The sequence below is a fragment of the Cydia strobilella genome, chromosome 3, assembly GCF_947568885.1.
Source record: "Cydia strobilella chromosome 3, ilCydStro3.1, whole genome shotgun sequence".
NCBI lineage: Eukaryota > Metazoa > Arthropoda > Insecta > Lepidoptera > Tortricidae > Cydia > Cydia strobilella.
The window spans coordinates 2778122-2796914 of NC_086043.1; the positions used below are offsets into that span (position 1 = coordinate 2778122).

The 18793-nt window shown below is 37.8% G+C and overlaps 2 protein-coding genes across 3 annotated transcripts in view; both read right to left on the reverse strand.

Annotated features, from left to right (window-relative positions):
- Positions 1-18793, reverse strand: part of LOC134755662 (beta-arrestin-1) — a 298399-nt gene that overhangs the window by 160540 nt on the left and 119066 nt on the right. The gene's annotated exons all lie outside the window — the stretch shown is intronic.
- Positions 5198-18793, reverse strand: part of LOC134755657 (neurogenic protein big brain) — a 124760-nt gene continuing 111164 nt past the window's right edge. Inside the window, exons 3-6 of one of the 2 annotated variants that reach the window (XM_063692188.1) lie at positions 11156-11351; positions 8271-8623; positions 7238-7473; positions 5198-6744 (exon numbers count right to left, since the gene is read on the reverse strand). In XM_063692188.1, the coding sequence (XP_063548258.1) occupies positions 6626-6744; positions 7238-7473; positions 8271-8623; positions 11156-11351 (904 nt within the window). In that variant the 3' untranslated portion in view covers positions 5198-6625. The remainder of the gene's footprint in view (positions 6745-7237; positions 7474-8270; positions 8624-11155; positions 11352-18793) is intronic. The other variant, XM_063692189.1, reaches the window with a different exon arrangement.

The following is an 18793-nucleotide window of genomic DNA, read 5'->3' on the forward strand; positions in this document are numbered from 1 at the left end:
CACAAACACATCCTCGTCAATGCACCCTGCATTAAGTTGTCGAAGTGACCTTTACGTGTTGGCTCCGGCCCTGTGCACGCTACATAAGAATCCGTTATAAACGTGCAAGATGTTGGCTTGTGTTGTACTTACAACATTATGATTGATAATAAATTTAAAGGCGTTAATAATAATAACGAATATGGCCGTTAAGCTACACATTGCAGTATAAATTTGGCACGTCTATAATAATAGACCGCGGGCCAGGAACAGATTTCCATGACCAATCGCCTCCCGGGCGAAAACTCGTATAGTGGTTAACGGCTATGTATGATGAACCCTCGTGAACGTCAGCTGCCGCTCTGTTGGTGGGTTGAGGAATGGCATCAAATAAAGTCTATAAAAAAATAATTTGTCAGATGATAGTTTAGTTGCTATTGTGAATAAACATAATCGTCAGCCGATTGTATCGCTGTGTTAACCGCTATACGAGTTTTCGCCCGGGAGGCGATGACTGACGAAATTTGCGCCTGGCTCGCGTTCCATAAGAGCACCTTTACTAACAGTTTCATGGATTTGCTATATATTAAGGCGATTTCTACTCTGACACCACATCTAGTGACAGCGAACCGCGGTGACAGATTCGACAGTGTAAGCAATGCAAGTGCATCACTGTTAATAAAATACGAATTTGTTTGTTTGATAAGAAAGGATTTGTTCGGACAATTCATAAGTTGTTCCGCGCGCCAGATTCCGGTCTCACTGTATGACAGCCTTGTACTTATAGTAAGAGGATGGAAAAAATATACGTACATGGAACATTGACGAAACTCACACTCATAACATTGTAAATTGTTGGAATGATGAAATATAATAATATAGCTATCATACTTATTTTTAGTATGTGTAGGCAGGTACCTATTACGATTATTACTGAATTATCTTATGACTACAGCTGCGATGATTATATTATAAGCTCAAAACCATTGATAATTTAATGTAAACATGTTGTTTTGTCATTCATTCTGTCGAATAATCTAATTAGTCTATCGAGCATGTAAGAATTGTAAGTAGCATAGGTTAATTTATATGGTCGCTAATAATGTGTCATTTGAGTGCTGCTCATACCTACATTCAGAGAAATTTTGTGACAGCCTACAGGTGTTTTTTCAACCCTTTGCCATATTATGCAAGGTGAATATATAACTTTTACTTTGGAACCAGAACGTTTTGATTAGATGTCGATGTTTTCTACGAAAGAGTCAATTTTTTTTCGCGATACCGGAGTTGGTCCCATATAATAGTGGATCCCACAAAATCGCCTCGTAAATTTTGGATGGGTTAAAAAATGTCCCGTATTCCTAGGACAACAATGGCGTGTTGCCACTTAGACTGTCATTATCTGTATGATGCTGATTGTTCTGTGAAGTAGGTACACACCGAAGTAATTTTGCATGGCAATTGCGACATTACAGGAAGGTAACTGATAAAGTTAAAAAGTTGATGGAAAGGTTAACATTGTAGCGACTAAACTAAGTAAATAAAGTACATCATCACACGACTGATTTTTGTTAATTGTTAAACTTTGCTATGCTTATATCCATGCAAGCGGACTCTCCTGAAAGTACATGTACACTCATGGTCAAATTTAGAGGAACGGAAAAAAAGCCTAATTACTAATTTTGAAATTAGTTTAGGTGCTGTAATTTAGTAATTAAATCTTTTTTTTGCGTTCTTCTAAATTGTCCATGAGTTTTGAGTATATATGTGGCAGTCTCCATTAAATAATGCCTTCGTACAGGGTCTAATCAGCGCTAGATTGTCATCATTTTCTTTTGGTGTATAGTAGATATGAAAAAGAAAATATTTTTACTGTGCTCACGGAAACATTCCAAAATTGCGAAACTCTCATCATGTAATTTCTTGAAAAACCCCATGGGCGAGTTTCTTCCTATCATAAACTGAAATAGATCTCAAAGGCGTTAAAGGAAAAGTGTCAAGCCCTCCAGTTGCTGGCTTCTCAATTTTTAATTTGTGTAATAATAGTGTGACTTTAAAAAACACAATCAATATATTTAATATAATGATTTGATTTGTTTTTAGTTTCTTCCTGTCATTTCTCTAAATATTTTCAGAAATTTTTGAGGTTTCAAACTTTTTGGAAACTATCTGACCTTGCACATTTTTTTATATATCAGTCTAGTTATACTCCAGTGACCCTTGGCCAAACTATACACTAGTGTTATAGTCCCTTGTACGAACGCGTTTTGCCTGTCTTGCGCAATTAACTGTGCACTGCAGCAGCACTCGTTTCATTTTCACTATTATACATTTGTATTAGTTACTGGTTTGCCGCGGGAAAGTTGGCAATCAGGCATTTCAAAAGTTTCAGAAATTTCTCAAAATTTCCTTGGGAAACTTCATTTTGAAAAGATCCTTTACCTCCACAACTCCGAGCGCTGTGAAGCGTAAAAAACCTTTCGTTTTTGACTGTTTAAATTTTTTATGAAAACGCGTGACTCCATGTTGCCCCGATGGGAGGTGACGGTTTAATTCATGTGAAATTTTCTTAACCCTTTGAACGCTACGCTAATCGTATGCGACGCGCCATCGTGAACCTTGTCGAAAGGCACGAAGAAAGGATATTGGGCTGTAGACGCGCGCGTCAAATGACATCTTTGGCGGTCAAAGGGGTTTTCGGGAACTTTCTCAACTTTTTTTGAAACTTGCACAGTGTATGGAGTGAAGCGTGAGCCGGGCCGGTGGCGCTGAGATTGAGCCGCGTATCGATTTAATGAGGTACTCAACGATATGCTTCAAAATAAATCATGTGTGCTGCTGTATCTGCTGTTTTATTGTACCTATGACATATCGTCACCTGTTTTCAAATCTTAATTTAGATTATTTTGCCAACGGTTCAGAAATTTTATAGCTACAAGGACAAAGTGGAATAATTCGTTGAAACTATTCATTTATAGCAAGCATTACTATGATTATAAATACATATATATGCTATAAATGGATATTTTTGAATGAATTATTCCACTTTGTCCAAAATATCCATTTATAGCAAGCATTACTATGATCAAAGATACATATATATGCTATAAATGGATATTTTGAATGAATTAATCCACTTTGTCCTTGTAGATATATAACTCCGTAATAGATAGATACAGTCTAAGGAAAAAACGTGCCTCGAAAATCAAGAAAATTTGATTCGCGATCAGATGGCGCCACTACCTTTAGCCTACTCTAGATGGCGTTGACGGTTTCGTTTGTTATTTAACAATTTTAACGCATATCAGTAAAAGAACATATAAAAATAATTAATGCAAATATTGCAAATAAAAAAAATCATTTATGCATATATAGATACCTTTTTTGATATTTTTAGTTTTAATCGTGTGTCGATAAGATGGCAGTGAATTTACTGTGGCTACAAAATTTACTATGACAGTACCGCTCTATCCTATTATATCCTCTTTGCTATACTATGATGATTAACCCTTAAATGCATAATGATGTATATATGCATCGTATATTTGATGGTCCGTGGCTCAATATGCAGCTATCCAAAATCACATTTATTACTTTTATACAGCATGACACATCTATTTCAATTTATTAAAAAGTTATACAAAAAATCATGCATTTAAGGGTTAATGAATAAAATAGACCAGTATGTTTTGAGTAAAATTTATTTACAATACCAAATACTTTAATCTTAGGTAGATAGCAATTTGGTTTACAATCTTAACGATGCCCAAGACTCCATTTCGTAGTTACAAGTTATTATTTGAAAGAACAAGGCCTATTATATAATCTGTGACATGGCATTAAATCTTGTGACACCTAAAGCGGTCACAAATTGACGTGAAATCACACACTAGGTACCAATCATTAATTTCATTAAAGTTTCCAATGCGTACAATGTGCAAACCAAACCAGCATACAAAAAGGGTTTAGGTACATTTAAAAATGTAAGTTCCCTTAAAAACAAATAAATTCGGATGGAGGTAGTGACTTATACTACGCAACAGTGCCATAATTTGGGATTTATTACTTAATTACGTTTATTTTTAGAATTAAACATCGTGATAGTCCGATAGTGTATTCGAATCGCTATAACTTTACAATTATGGTTTAAAAAGTCATTAAAAAAAGGTTTTTATGATAGATGCAATATAAAATCAATTACATTTTTTTATTTATTTCGAGTTAGTTGAGCAAAGCCTTTTGTGCATTCACAGAAAAAACTATTTATAAATAAAAAGGTTTTAACTTGGTTTAAAAGGTCGCCTGGAGCGCCTTACTATTGTTAGGTGTGTGGTGTGTATAGCTTACTTGATAATTTATAAATTATACTTTAATGTAAACTATTTATAAATAACCTTATATACAATTTAGGTAATTAATTCTCTTATCCTAGTAAGTCTTTAACTTCAAAAAATAGTTGGCACAGTAAAAGGTAGGTTTAAAAAGTGGAAGTTCCGTTATGGCACTAAAACGTCAACATATATGGCAATTCACTGTTCTACGCTAGAGATTTATTCAATTTATAACAGTATCAACAATTACATATACATTTCAGGATTACATTTGGTCCTCATAGCCAAATTTTAAACTCTTATAGCTAGTCTTGTCTACTTAAAGCTATATACTTACATGCCGTATAAAAACAATGTACGATAGGTGTATCTACCTTATGTCTTAGGTTTGCAGAGTTGCATTCCGCATATTATTTTAAACATGTCGGCCTGTATGACCAATTTTTGCTGACTGTACTTACATAGGCAACTCCTCTTAGAGGACCAACGGAGACGCCTTGTCTGTAATTTGCTGTACAAAAAAGTCTGCCAATTTTTGCGGAGGAGGGGAACGTCAAATGTCAGATAAACGTCGGTCCATACATTGTTTATGACCATTGGCCGCCTATTTTCGATAGACGGGAACGCCTGTTAATGGCGTCTCCGTTTTGTTATATCCTCTAAGCGACTCCTATTTAAATTATTTAGTCGGGTCAAATTCTTTTTGTTGTCTTGTTTCTGACCACTCTGGCACGCTTCTATTTTTGTCTTTTATCAAAGAAGTAAAAAAAGTTAAGTGCTATTGCATATCTTTCTAGCTGTAGATTAACTAAATTTCACCCCATACGAAAAGCTTCACTCCGTCACATTTTTTGGGGACAAAAAAAAAACAAGAACGAAAAGAATTTTGACCCAGTCCTTCGATCCGGATAAATGTGACATATATAATTTCCGCAAGAAAATATAATAAATCTTTATCGTTTATATACGAACGAATTAACCCGAAGTTTGGACATAATCGTCACATAACACAAAATGGCACAAATCGGCAGGGTATTCATCCTCACACCCTAGCACCAAAATGGTCGCGTACTGTGCGGTTTAAGAGGAATTTCCTCCCGCGGACGCTTCGGCTGTGGAATGAGCTCCCTGCCGAGGTTTTCCCGAGGGGCTACAGTTTGGGGTTCTTCAAAAAAGGAGTGTACAGGTTTTTAAAGGGTCGGCAACGCGCGTGTAATATCTCTGGTGTTGCAGGCGTCCATAGGCTACGGTAACTGCATACCCGGGCAGTATGCTTGATTGCCACCGACGTGGTATAAAAAAAATGAGAGGTCATTCAATTATAGTTTTATGCAAATGTTTGAAACAATATTAAATGGTCATGTTAAAAAGATAATAATAATACAGTCGTTATACGCTTAATAATACAGTTAGATGACATTTCTACGATACTAATTCGTTGTTATAATACAATAATAATAAGTATTAAATGCATCTTTTACACCTAGTGTTGATAATCAATCTTGTGGTAGGTAGCTAATGTCAATTATAATGTGTCTAATTTTGAAGACTCCAAACTTTTTGACTCGAAGACCTTCCTTATCGCGGACTCGATTGTATGGCCTTTCCCGCTTCGCTCGGAGAGAGCCCATAAGCTTTAGATCGAATGATATAGGTTTATTCACGGATTAAACTCTATTTCATATTTAACTACAAGCAGGTAGAGTTCCTCTAAGTTAATTCTGTACAGACGACTTTACCACTTTCACGTTACGTTTTCATAGGAATTTGACGGTTACCGTGGCACTACTCTGTCGCTTGCCAATGCGAAGTTGACAAGTAGATGCAGAGTTAGCTTTGGACTGACTCTAGCTACCTAGTATACGAGATACGAGCAATATGTTTTGCTTTACAATTTAAATTCTTTATTTATGCTAACTACTAACTACGATACTGAAACATTAGTGTATTGCCTCAGTGGCGAGCGTCCAGCGTAGCGGGGCGTTCGGCGGAGCGTGCAGCGTGCACTGAGGCCGCTAAAAATACGTTTGCATGTGTTCAAATGGAAGCTGCACGGCACAACCCGCTATATGCACACTTTTGGAATCTCGCTTGTCACACAGCGCTGTCTGTACCTAACTACTAAAACTTTGTGCCCCAATCGGCAGCACTTAAAGCCATAGCTTTAAAAATCACTGTTGCACTGTAACGTTTGTCACTCGGGCGTGACAGAGGCGTTAGTTAAGTCAGTGTCCCGATTAGACGTCCAGTCAGACGTAACGCCAACGTCATTAGACGTCGAAGAGCAGCGCAATGTTGTGCTGCGAGGCGCGTCGCTAGTAGTGGTCGGGGCGGTAGTTGGAGCGCGAGTACGTGGAGTAGGCCGAGTCCTCCGAGGACAGCGGCCCGCGCCGCCCGCTGTACAGGGAGTCGCGGCGCTCGGTGCCGGGGGCTCCTGGAAAACAAACTAACTAATAAGTACAATTCTAAGATAATGCAATTGAAAGTTTGTCAATTGTGAGTTTTTTACTTGAACTTAGGGTTATATCTTATAGTCTTCGTCCTGAGGGTTGTAAAGGCGGAGTCCGACTACAGTTTTTAGGGTTCCATACTCAAAGGGTAAAAACGAGACCCTCTATTACTAAGACTCCTCTGTCCGTCTGTCTGTCTGTCACCAGACTGTATCTCATGAATCGTGATAGCTAGACATTTTCACAGATGTATTTCTGTTGCCGCTATAGGTAACAACAAATACTAAACAAAGAATAAAATAAATATTTAAGTGGGGCTCCCATAGATAATTTTTTTGCGATTTTTGACGGAATGGTACGGAACCCTTCGTGCGCGAGACCGACTCGCACTTGGCCGGTCGCCTTTTTTTGTGGCTATAGAATATACCTAATAACTGCGGAGCGGAAACAAGTATAGAAAGAAAAAAGTTAACTTACCAGCAGGTCCCGGTCTGACTCCATTCGCGGTCCCGTACGCGGGCTCCCGCTGCGCGTTGTGCGCATTCTGGTTATGCGTGAGCGCGTGCTGCGCGTGCGGCACGTGCGCGTGCGCGTGCGCTAGCGTAGCGTGCGGCCGTAGTAGTAATGATTGCGCGGAGACCAGTGGCGCGACGGTCGCCGGCCCGTTGGTGGCGGTGGTGGCGCTGCTGCCTTTGCTGTAGACGGATTGCGACCTGGGAATAGCAAGGAAATTATAAAACTTAAAAACATTTGTCCACAAAATAAATTTTTTTCTTAAGCTGAGCTAATAATCGTGTGATAGAGAAGATGATGATTAATACTTAGTGATTGTAATACGTAGATATGAAATCATGATTGTGACTGGAGCAACTAATTTATCCTTGATGTTTCTTTGGTTAGGTTTTAGCTGTCCATATTTGTTCTTTAGCGACGACAGCGTATATACATCGTGGAATAAATGCGAAGTTGCTAAGAACGACATCTTCACACTATTCGACAGTTGCCAACTGTCCGGTAACCTATGTGTCCCATGCCCGTAGAGCAGTACCAGAATTATGCATAGAACGACAATAATTAATTAAATACCATCACGATTAGTGTCAGCCCGGGAAAACAAAAAACTTAGTATATTTACTTGCACATAATCAACAGATACAATTCCATACGCTTAAAAACATTAATACCCTCCCTTTTATGGCACTCCATGCTTCTTTTTCATAACAACCATTGATGCATTCAAAAGGATGGGAATTATCGCGAATATTCTATTATTACACACAATTATTTCATATTTATTTGAGCAATTCATTGTACAGCGATAAAGACGAGTGTGGCAGTATATTAAATAATCTATAACATCGTTAAGATTCCCTTTGAACACACCACCATTGATTTCTTATATTTCAACTGGGCTTCAATTCACCAACTAAAATCTTTAAAAATTCGACTTCAGTTGGTAACTAGTGCAAGTTGTATAAGAAACCAATCACACAAGCACAACAATAATTACATGTGAGCGTGCTGTCCGGCTGACCTGTGAAGCGTGTGCCTCGCTGGCGGCGGCGATCTGCAGTACAGACTCTTCGTGCCCGAATACAGCGGCTCCGCATTATCCGGCCTTGGAGCTGAGGCTGCACAATACGTAGGAGCGTGTCTGTAGTGCGTGAAAGCTGGCTTATCATCGTCGAGGTCTCGAGGGGATGAGGCCCGGGAGGAGGTGCGCGGGCGTCGCGAGCCCCACTCGTGCAGGAGCGCGCACGCCGCGCCGCCGCCGAGCCCGCCGACCCAGCTCACCCAGTGGCTCTCCCAGCGGGAGAGGACGAACGAAGGGCCTAGCGAGCGCGCTGGGTTTAGTGATGGCATCTGGAATAAAGAAAGATAGTACAGAAACCTGTATGAATAAAATAGTTGTGCTTTTATCGTCAGTCTTTTAAGTTTCGATTGTCGTTCTCTATAGTACATACTACACATACGACGATTGTAATCTTGACTATTAGGCTCCCTGAGCAGTCCTGTTCTGTGCTACTGGTATTTAAAATCACCTGCACGCCTTTTTATTCTCGACGAAGATGCGCTAAGATAATTTTTAACACCTCGCCGGCTTCATTACTTCTGCTGGCGAATGTGCGTTGGTGTTAAGTAATAAGTACCTAATTGACAGTCAGGTGTGAGTTATTAAATAAGTGAAATAGGGCCCCAAATGAACAATTTAATTGTAATATGCCGCAATCAAATATGTACATATGTACATAGTATGGTAGATACCATTGCGATTTTTTCACCACCTTTTATACTGCTTTTTGTACCTTGAAATTCTTTGTGAATGCTCTACCATAAATTAAATAGGTAAAAACATCCTTAGAATTTGCGAATTCTGGAATCAATAGATACTGGCTAGTTTAGATACGTTTTAGAAAAATATCTTATCTCACATTCGATTTCTTAAACATACATCCTTTTACAAAATCAGTGCAGAATAGACGACACGTCGATCGTTTTTTGTTGCATTGTCAGGAGACAGATGTCCAAAACCAGCTTATGTTAAAAAGACACCAAAAACATACGAGACCGATACGCACTTACTACCTTTTTACATGTAAGTTTTCTGTAAACCAACCAGCTGTCCGCGTCCTTATAGCACAAAAGCAGGTAGCGGGCGGAAGGAGTAGTCCTGTGTAAAACGACTTATGTCTGTTGGACTTGTATGGCGGTTAAGCCGTTTTGTCCGTGAATGTGCACAAAAGGAGCTATTCAGGCACATGTGGTGCGATTTATCTCGGCGAGCTGTCTGTCATTTTGTACAATTGCACGTGTATCGAGGAATGTGGAATATTGATGTATTTGTGCCGCGAAATTTTAATGTAAAGCCTGACCAGGAATATATATATAATATTATTGACAAGAGGGCGCTGTTATTTTCATGTATAGGGTGACAGTGACAGACAATATTAATTCCAGTGAAATTCCGCAACATGACACGTGATCAACCTATTCCTGGTCAGGCTTTAATATAATACTGTGCTCCCCTGTGGGTAATTAATTATTATGCTCTGATTCTGTACAAAGACTTATTTTTGGCATGCGCCTATCAATTTGCGTACCTAAGCTAGGTAAACTATAGGTAGGACTAAAGATATATCCTAATCTATTGATGTATTTTTGCTCCTTATTAATTGCTTCATACACTTACATATACTTATAATATGGTGTTGCAGGAGTCCATTGGTGTCCATGGTGTCATTTGAATAGAAGTATTTATATAATTATGAATAGTTTAAGAAATATTCATAATGTCCTTTATTTGGAGCAAAGTAACGGACAAGACACAAGTGCAGGACATTGATATGCACGTGTCAGCTATTTTAAGCTGCCTGTGCATTCGTATATAATAATAAAGTAGAAACATACATACAATACATACGTATACATATAGGGAATATAAATATTTTTATTTCTCAGATACTAAAACTTCTATTGCCCATTTTGTCTTACTAATCTGTCATCAAATTGGTACTAAAAGTCTGATTGGGCAGTAAATTGCACGATCGAACTGCCATTTTAGTATACGAGACATAAAAGCCTAACTTAGGGATTAGCATTAAAATGATTCTGGGAAGGTTGCGTGTCTGGTTTATACTGGTCTAAGTACGTTAAATGATCGATCAATACCCACTGAGATGGAATATATAGGTACTGATATAAAACACCTACAGGTCTAGTAGCTAATACCTTAAAGTCCTTAAACACTTGCTTTGTATCAGTAGTACCGCCACCGAACTGAACAATGTCGGTTTCAAGTGGGAAAACGTCAGCGTTTTATCGGAACGGGCACAAGTCTTTTACTCCCAGATCTTATTAACTAGATAGAGTATATACGACTCGAGGTAATGGTAGACTGGAGTGCTGTTCACCATCAGATTTTCGGTGTATTTAAGGTTTGGTCTCTAAACATCAAGACATACTTAGAGATAAAGGTAGAAGTAAGGCCACAGGGCGGACGCTATACATCAAAAATCACTTGCGTTTCTATCTGTGAACGGCACGTCTGTACACGCATCAAGCGTCATAGTGTGAGCAAGTTGCTTAAAAATAGTACCGAGCGGACGGCAAACGGTCAATCTGCTGTCGCGGGGCGAGGTAATTCGACTCGGGGCGGGGCGGTGCGTGGCCGTTCTGTATGATAATACTATTACTTATTCTGTAGTAAGGCACCGATATCAAGTAGTTAGAGTATAGTAGAGTTCAATTGGGCCCGCCTACTAACTGTCAGACTACCAGAATACTTACCTATCCCTTTCTAAACATCAATATATACTTCTTTCTTTCTAGTCTAGTATCATACTAGTCTTCTGGCGTACACATGTAAGCTATCAGGACTTTAAACATGAAACTTACAGAGACAAACGTCGCTGCGCAGTAAGCCGATCCAAGAAGTGCGGGCGCCGCGCCGCTCCATCGGCGCTCCATGGCGGCGAAGTAAGCCGCCGCCACCAACCCGGACAGTACCAGCTCAGCGCCGAGGCGCTCCCACGCGCTGCCGGCGCCGGGCAACGCGGCTGCCAAGCTGCCGCCGTATCCTGGCATGCTTAGGCTGCAAGAAAGAAAAGGAAGGTTAAAATAAAAGGGACTTCTAGCCGAAGGGTATATATTTGGCGGTTAGGTTATTAACAAATTCAAATTAATTTATTAAATATTTTGATTTGTGTTTTTTAAGTAGTCACACTACTATATATAAATTAAAAACTGTAATTGATGTCATATATTAAAGAAAAAGTGACGAAGCCCTCCAGTGGTGAAGGCCGGATTCGAACCGGCGCCTAAGATGGCATATAAAATAAATAGTCGAGAAATTGGGACGGGTACCGCCGTGGCGAGGTGGCCTAGGGGTTCATGGCGTTAGCCGCGATAGCTAAAGACGCCGGTTCGAATCCGGCCTTCACCACTGGAGGGCTTCGTCACTTTTTCTTTAATATATGACATCTATTACAGTTTTTAATTCGTTAAAGTTAGAATAAATCTATTTGAAGAACCTAATATAACAATCTTATGGACTCGATGCATCAGACCAATCGTTAAATAACTGCATGGGTCCGAAACTGTAATAAATTTATGCATTAGTTAGCTCCTAGAATAGACTATGAATTAAGCTGTTATTAAATCCTCACGACGCTGAAAAAGAACGTAAAGCTCCGCGGTGGAAACTTGCTATCCTAACTAACCTAGATTACCTAGACACCTTATATCTTTTCTTGGACGGCGATTATAATAAGATATAATAAAACTACCACGCTCTAGCTTTATAATAACACTCCAGACTCTTGGCCAGAAATATCTCTCCAAAGCCAAAGGAATTTATTGTTTGCACAGGTACACTACTTTGCACTTAGTAGCCTTTATTTTCATCGTTGATTGGTTTAGATTGGATTTTACTCTTTCTTCTGTCTATATAACATTTCAATTTTATTTTGGAGGCATTTAATAAATGCTTATTGGCGAGGCGTCGCCCTGATGTACTTCTTACTTAGAGTAAGTTATGTTACCTAACCTAATTTAGGTACATCAACTTGACTGATCAATCACACAGCAGAGAACTATGAAACTTCCCATAGAATAAAAAAATACGAACATTTTTACGGAGATAGACGGTTTGGTGCAACTCATCCATAATCTTTAATTCTCTAATTCCAAAGAACGTGCTTATACATATGGTACGTGTTAAAAGCGTAATAAATAGCAACTATTTAATTTATTAAAGCCACGAAAAGCCGGGCAAGCTCGAGGCAGGCGACTCATTGCTATGCGTAGCGCGCGAGCAGTAAGATTTACGAATTTTCTCTATTTTATTTACTGCCCTTTTTAGTTTACACCCAAGCTATTTACTGGAGCTCCGGCTAGAAATTTTGTTTCGGAAAAACAATGTCATACATTGTTAGGTACTTTCTATTTTTCCGTTTTAGCGACTGAAACTCTGCTGGTTTTCGGGTCCACGGTACATATTTACCTAATTAAAATAAACTGTTATTTCTAAAACGAAACAGCGAATGAAAATTTTCCGTTTATCTAGCCCTAAAGGGATAGCATACTTCCTTTTTTAAAGGGATAGTATACCTATTTAATTACTTTAATAAATGAATTTGCCCCTCCCAAACCAGGAGTTTTTGGATATGCATGTGCCCGGGACAGTCAAGTGGCAATCTGCATGCTAAGCTTTTGTTTTAATTTGCATAAGTTCCAACTTCCGCTGTTAATGGCATTGTAGATTGTAGCTTCGTTTGGTAAAACGAAACATTGAATAACCAAGCTAACTGTTAATGACTTCTGCATTTTACGTAGAACTACTTTAGTTCTTGCACATAATGTACATAATTTGCCAAGCTTAGGTATATGCAGTTTTTTTTTAATGAAGATTTAAGCCAATTTTTCACTCTAGTGTATAGGTATGCGATACGCAATCACCGTCCCCGACAAGTAGTAAATATTAAAACTGACTACTTAGTGTTTGTCGTCAAATTCTTATTTAAATAGAAGGACGGAAAAAAATATCTATAATCCAGCACACAAACAACGTGCCTACTTAATTACCATAATCATGTTCACTTTACGCGTTTTGTAATTAATATTAGTGGTGCCAAGTATATTGTTATGGTGATGTTTGTTTAGGACTGATTTGCGAATTGAAACCCTCATAAATACACCCAAGATATAAATTTACAAATGCAAATCGGGATACGAGATATATAGGTACTGTAACTGGCTTGTCGATGAAGCTCAATGTTGTGGAAGACGACAATTCACATCGGCACTGCACAATTTACACCTAAGACAGAACCAGCGAAGCGAGCAATTCTTCGCAAAAGGGATTTCATGTCTGCTAAATTCAATCTTAAGTTCTGTTGCGTAATGTCAAATTTTGAAGAACCAAAGAAAGGGGATGAAAGTAAGTGTTCATGTGTGTTGTGGTTTACTGAAGCACTTAGTGCAAAAAGCATGTAGTGAAAAGGTTAAGTGCTTTGTGCTAAATGGTCTTTTAACATGCATCCTAAAATTTATCACTACTTTTCTGTTGTAAGTCTTTTCTGTTTACTTAGCATTTTATCTGGTCATTTTATAAAAAAAATCGAATGATATTTAAACCCAGGGAAACAATTTTAAAACTTGCAGGGGTTAAATACTCTTTCAATGCTAGCAATAAACTATACTTTTTGTAATAATACAAAAAGTATAGTTTATTGCTAGCATTGAAAGAATAATCTTTATACCTAGGGAAAAAATGCAACACGAATTTCTGTAGACAATTAAGTATTTGAGTAGGTAATGAAATTATCGAATACCTATCATTTATTTTCAAAAATTCTGTTGAATCATATCTTTGCAAACACGTGAAAGCTAACGAAAAAGTTACACGGTGTGTACACATTATAAGAATGAATACATGTTATGAATGTAGGTATTGTATCATACACACATGACTGAAGCAAGGATGCGTGACATTGGCATGGTTGAGGTGTCAAGTGGGATCAACATCTGCCCGGATGTCATCGACATTGCCACATTTACGTCTCCACGATCTTAATTAGGCCCCACTAAGAAAGGATTATCACATGTTTTTATTTTTAACTCTATGAGTAACTTATAAATGTTTGAATGAGATTTCATTCATTTAGTAGTGATGTGACGTTTAATCCACCGCATGTGTTACTTCCCGTTAATTTTATGAAACACATTAGTAGACCGAATATAATAATAGTTATTTTCGCACTTGTATCGTACGACGTTTTATACACTCTTTTATCTATTTGTTATACAAGTTAGGATTTTAAACACAAATATACACAAGGTACGGTAATTTTCACAATATTCAAAAATAGCGAAGTATCAGAACTGAGATAATTAGAATAGCACGATTTTTTTTGCGTGTTTTGATGAATGATTATTTGAGTAAACTATGTATAACTACCCAAAAATCTCACGTTCAACTTTAAACAAAAAGAAAGATACTTAAGAGGCCTTATTCCCTGGAGCGTTCATCGATTTCACGAAATAACACTCAATAGATGGCGTTGAAGCGCGGTACGCGAGCGTCGGCAACTATTACGCGTTTTGAACGTAGAGAAGAATAATCTTGATCGTTGTCGATTTCAATAGCAAGTAACATTAATTTTATTGTTATAGCCACTCTTTTATTTTATTACACTTTTATATAGGTATAACACTTTTTTATAGGTATTTTAAATTAACTAATTAGTAGTAGTAGTAGTAAATCACTTTATTGTACAAAAAAAATTGTTAACATTAAATTCATATAAATTTAGGTACAAAGGCGAGCTTATCCCTAAGGGATATATTAGATATTATTCAGCAATTTTGCTACGGGCATTACCGTTGTACTGTACTTGACTATTTGTGTCATCAATTAACAGAACGTATTTATAATTTTAAACTAACACCGGACTTAATCGCGTAAAAATTTACGTTCCCGTGTTGGTTTAAATCAATATAGAACGTAGGTGTGTACAACACAGACATGAAACCATATGAATGTATTAATCACAACAAGATCACAACAGATAGATTCTAGTGCAGTGAAACGTCACAATTGACATAAATAAAGATGTAGTAAAGTGAGCCGCGTCGCGTAACAAAGGCAAACGAGGCAAAGTTGCTGGCAGGAGTGGCAGACTTGAACACAAAGACATTACAACTTCGATAGTTATTACGTGGCTTGTAATGCAAAAGGCAGATTCGCTGGGACTTGCGGCGTTTTGATAGGAATGGGCAATGAAATGGAAAAGACTGATAGCGTGGACTATATTGCACTAAAAACTAAGTTTATGCCACGGATAAAATGCAGAAAATTACTTTTCTATCTGTCCGCAGGGACTGCAACGCTGTATTTTGTGTTACAACGTGGGTTTACTATGGTAAAACCCGGTTACCGAGTAAGTGATGGAATGCAGTGAAGAATATTCTCAGAAAACTCTCTGAAACGCCACAAATTTTAAGCAGATCATCGATTCGCAGACAACGATTTGCCGAACATCGGTTCTCAGTGATTTATTTGTAGATGTAACTTTTGGTCGACTAACGTTACGCAGACTCTTACTAATATACTATACACATAGAGTTCAGTTCGCTTCTGTGTAAATTAGCAGAACTATTATTGGAAAATTATCATTTGGCAGAGTAATGCGACCTATTGTGTTTCGACCAATGGTTTCTCGGGTAATTGTGACAGTTTCAAAATGATCATTCTACGAATATTTAATATGCGTATCAATGCTCTGCTTATTGACTACTCTTGCAATCGAATGAGATTCTATCAATCGTTACTCGGCCAAACAAAGAACCCGTCGGCGAATCGTTGTCGGCTAAACAAAAATCGGCGTATTTTTTCTCGGAACATCAATAGGGCACCAATCAAATAATATGTAGGTACTGGATATTAAGACAAAAGGGGACGACGTGACCGCTTTTCCACGTATATTGTATAAGGGAGGGAGGGGTACTACGTTTGCATAGAGAAGCGGTGGTTCACTATCCTCTTAAATAGTAACCTATAAACATATGACACCTTCCCCTAAACGACAAATAAAATATTAATATCAAACACTAAAGCTCAACATTCGTAAATAGAGATCTAAATGTCTAAAGCAGAGTGGAGACAGCGCGCCGCGCCGTGACGTGAATATGCAGAACGGAAAATGTTCCGAAGCAATGGCTTCAAAGCGAATTCAGAGGATATTTTATGCCATATGTAGCTCCCCGATAAGTGGGTAAGCCTGTTGTGACAGTAGCTGTCTTAGTAAAAATTGATTTACTGTGGAATACGAGTAGTAAAAAAAGTTTAAAAGTGCTTGTTGCTAGGCCTATTTGAGTAAGGTGAGTAAGGTTGCCAGAGCTCAACGAGGGAGAGGAGTGTTACGGTCGGCAACGCGCGTGTAATATTTCCGGTGTTGCAGGCGTCCATAGGCTACGGTAACTGCTTACCATCAGGCGGGCCGTATGCTTGATTGCCACCGACGTGGTATAAAAAAAAAGGAATATTTTGACTTCGACTTTGATTGACTAAAAAACAAAAAGGCATTAACTATAGGTACCTATACCTAGTAATTTTGTATAAAAATATTATGAAATCGCACAGTGGCGTGAACATAAAGAGCAAAACATTACTTCAAAGCGAATGGAATGCAGATGATATAACTTTTCGGGTCCCTTTGTTTGACATAATTATTGAAATTCATAATGTAATGATTGTCATAATATCATTAGTCATAATTCTGAAACCGTTAACTTTTCAGGATTTTCCTCAGGTTATCCTATAGATAGGTTAGGTTAGGTTTGTTTTATGGCAATCATGAAAAGTTACGCGTTTCTGAGAAAAACCAAATTATGACTAACGAAAATGTGGACAAACAATACATTATGACTTATAACTTTGTGGGAAACAATAGACCCATTATTTTTATGTACTCTCCGATAAGTAGGTAAGCCTGGGTGCGTAGCCAACATGCCAATCGTTTACGCGCCATAGCGAACGAAACGCAACTGTCACTGTCGCACTATTTGGAAGAGTGATAGAGAGACACAAAGCGTTTCGTTATCGTAGCGCAAGGATTGCTTGCAATACGAGTGGCATTTAAATTTTAAAATTATGTTATTAATCTGATATTTATCCGCCAATAATCTCGCTCGTCCTTATACACGGTGGCTAAAAAAATTCCCCAAAACCTCCCCGGCAACGGGAATGCACTTATTTTTTAGCCAACCTGTATATTATACTCTAGACTTGTAGAGTAAAATCAAATCAGTATCAAATCAATAACCTGATTGCCTCTCAAGATCGTAACTTGCGTCACCATTCCTTTTGTATTAGTTCTCTATTGTCTCGTAAATTACACCACAGTCAAATTTTGGCGAGATACAAATAGGCATAATAGTTTGGAATACATTGCCTTTCATTTCATTAGCGTTGTAAATGGATAGGTATAAAGTATAGATACTATTGTATTATTGGAACCTGATTTAAATACATCGAATAATTTTAAGAACAAGCCTAACCTAAGCAACAAAGCAATAACCTAATTACGTATATCTCATTATGACATAAGTACTAGCGCATTTCGCTTATACTTGGGACGAATTTTGTGTTTTTAGTCAGATTTTGATACAATTTTGTGGATAGATAAGAGTCCCTTGTCCTAAAAAATACTTTCCCTCAGTTACGAAAACGTATATTTTCGTACTCAACGGAAAATTACTTTTTTCGGGACAAGGTTTGTTTTCGTATTATTTCTGCTCAGAGTGAATAAATGAAAGAGCTCCTTGATCTTCAAACCTGCCAAATTTTATCAAAATGTAACGTAAACAAAATAAACAACAAATTTAATAAAAATAGGCCCACTTATCTATTAGTGCGAGCAAAACATTTAAATGAGAGAAATTTGTAAAGTTTAAATGTCGCTCGATACTGTATAAATATTGCACATCTAAATAAAAGAAATTAATACAGAAAATACACCAACTCAAGTATAAGTAACAGACGGTCTTATCGCTAAAAAGCTACTATTCTTACTAACTTTACTACTTAATTATTGTTACTTTTCCTTTCCATTTTAGTTTTACAGTCCACTCGACTAGCGGTCTTCGCCGTCAGTTCCACAACTTGGAAAACAAAAGGGTTGTGTAAACTTTTATCGACTTGTTGCTATAATAGTATATTGTGATACAAGTGTGCTAGTGTGTGCTACGTTGGTTATTACACACGACGCGATATTGTGCAATAAGAAAGCCGATGTGTGTAATGACCAATGCCCACGTGTTTCATCCGACGTTTTTCAACAAACTTGCGAGGAAAAAACAAAACACATATTAATCAAATTTAAATTATTAAAACGGATAGTAAAAGTCCAAAATCAAAAGCGCCCACCAGCGTCCTTGTTGTAAAGTCTACTCGACCAATTTAAGAAGGCTTCCTCTCCCTACATATTATTACTATTATTAGTTACAATCTTAACTCGATCGGTTATCACACAT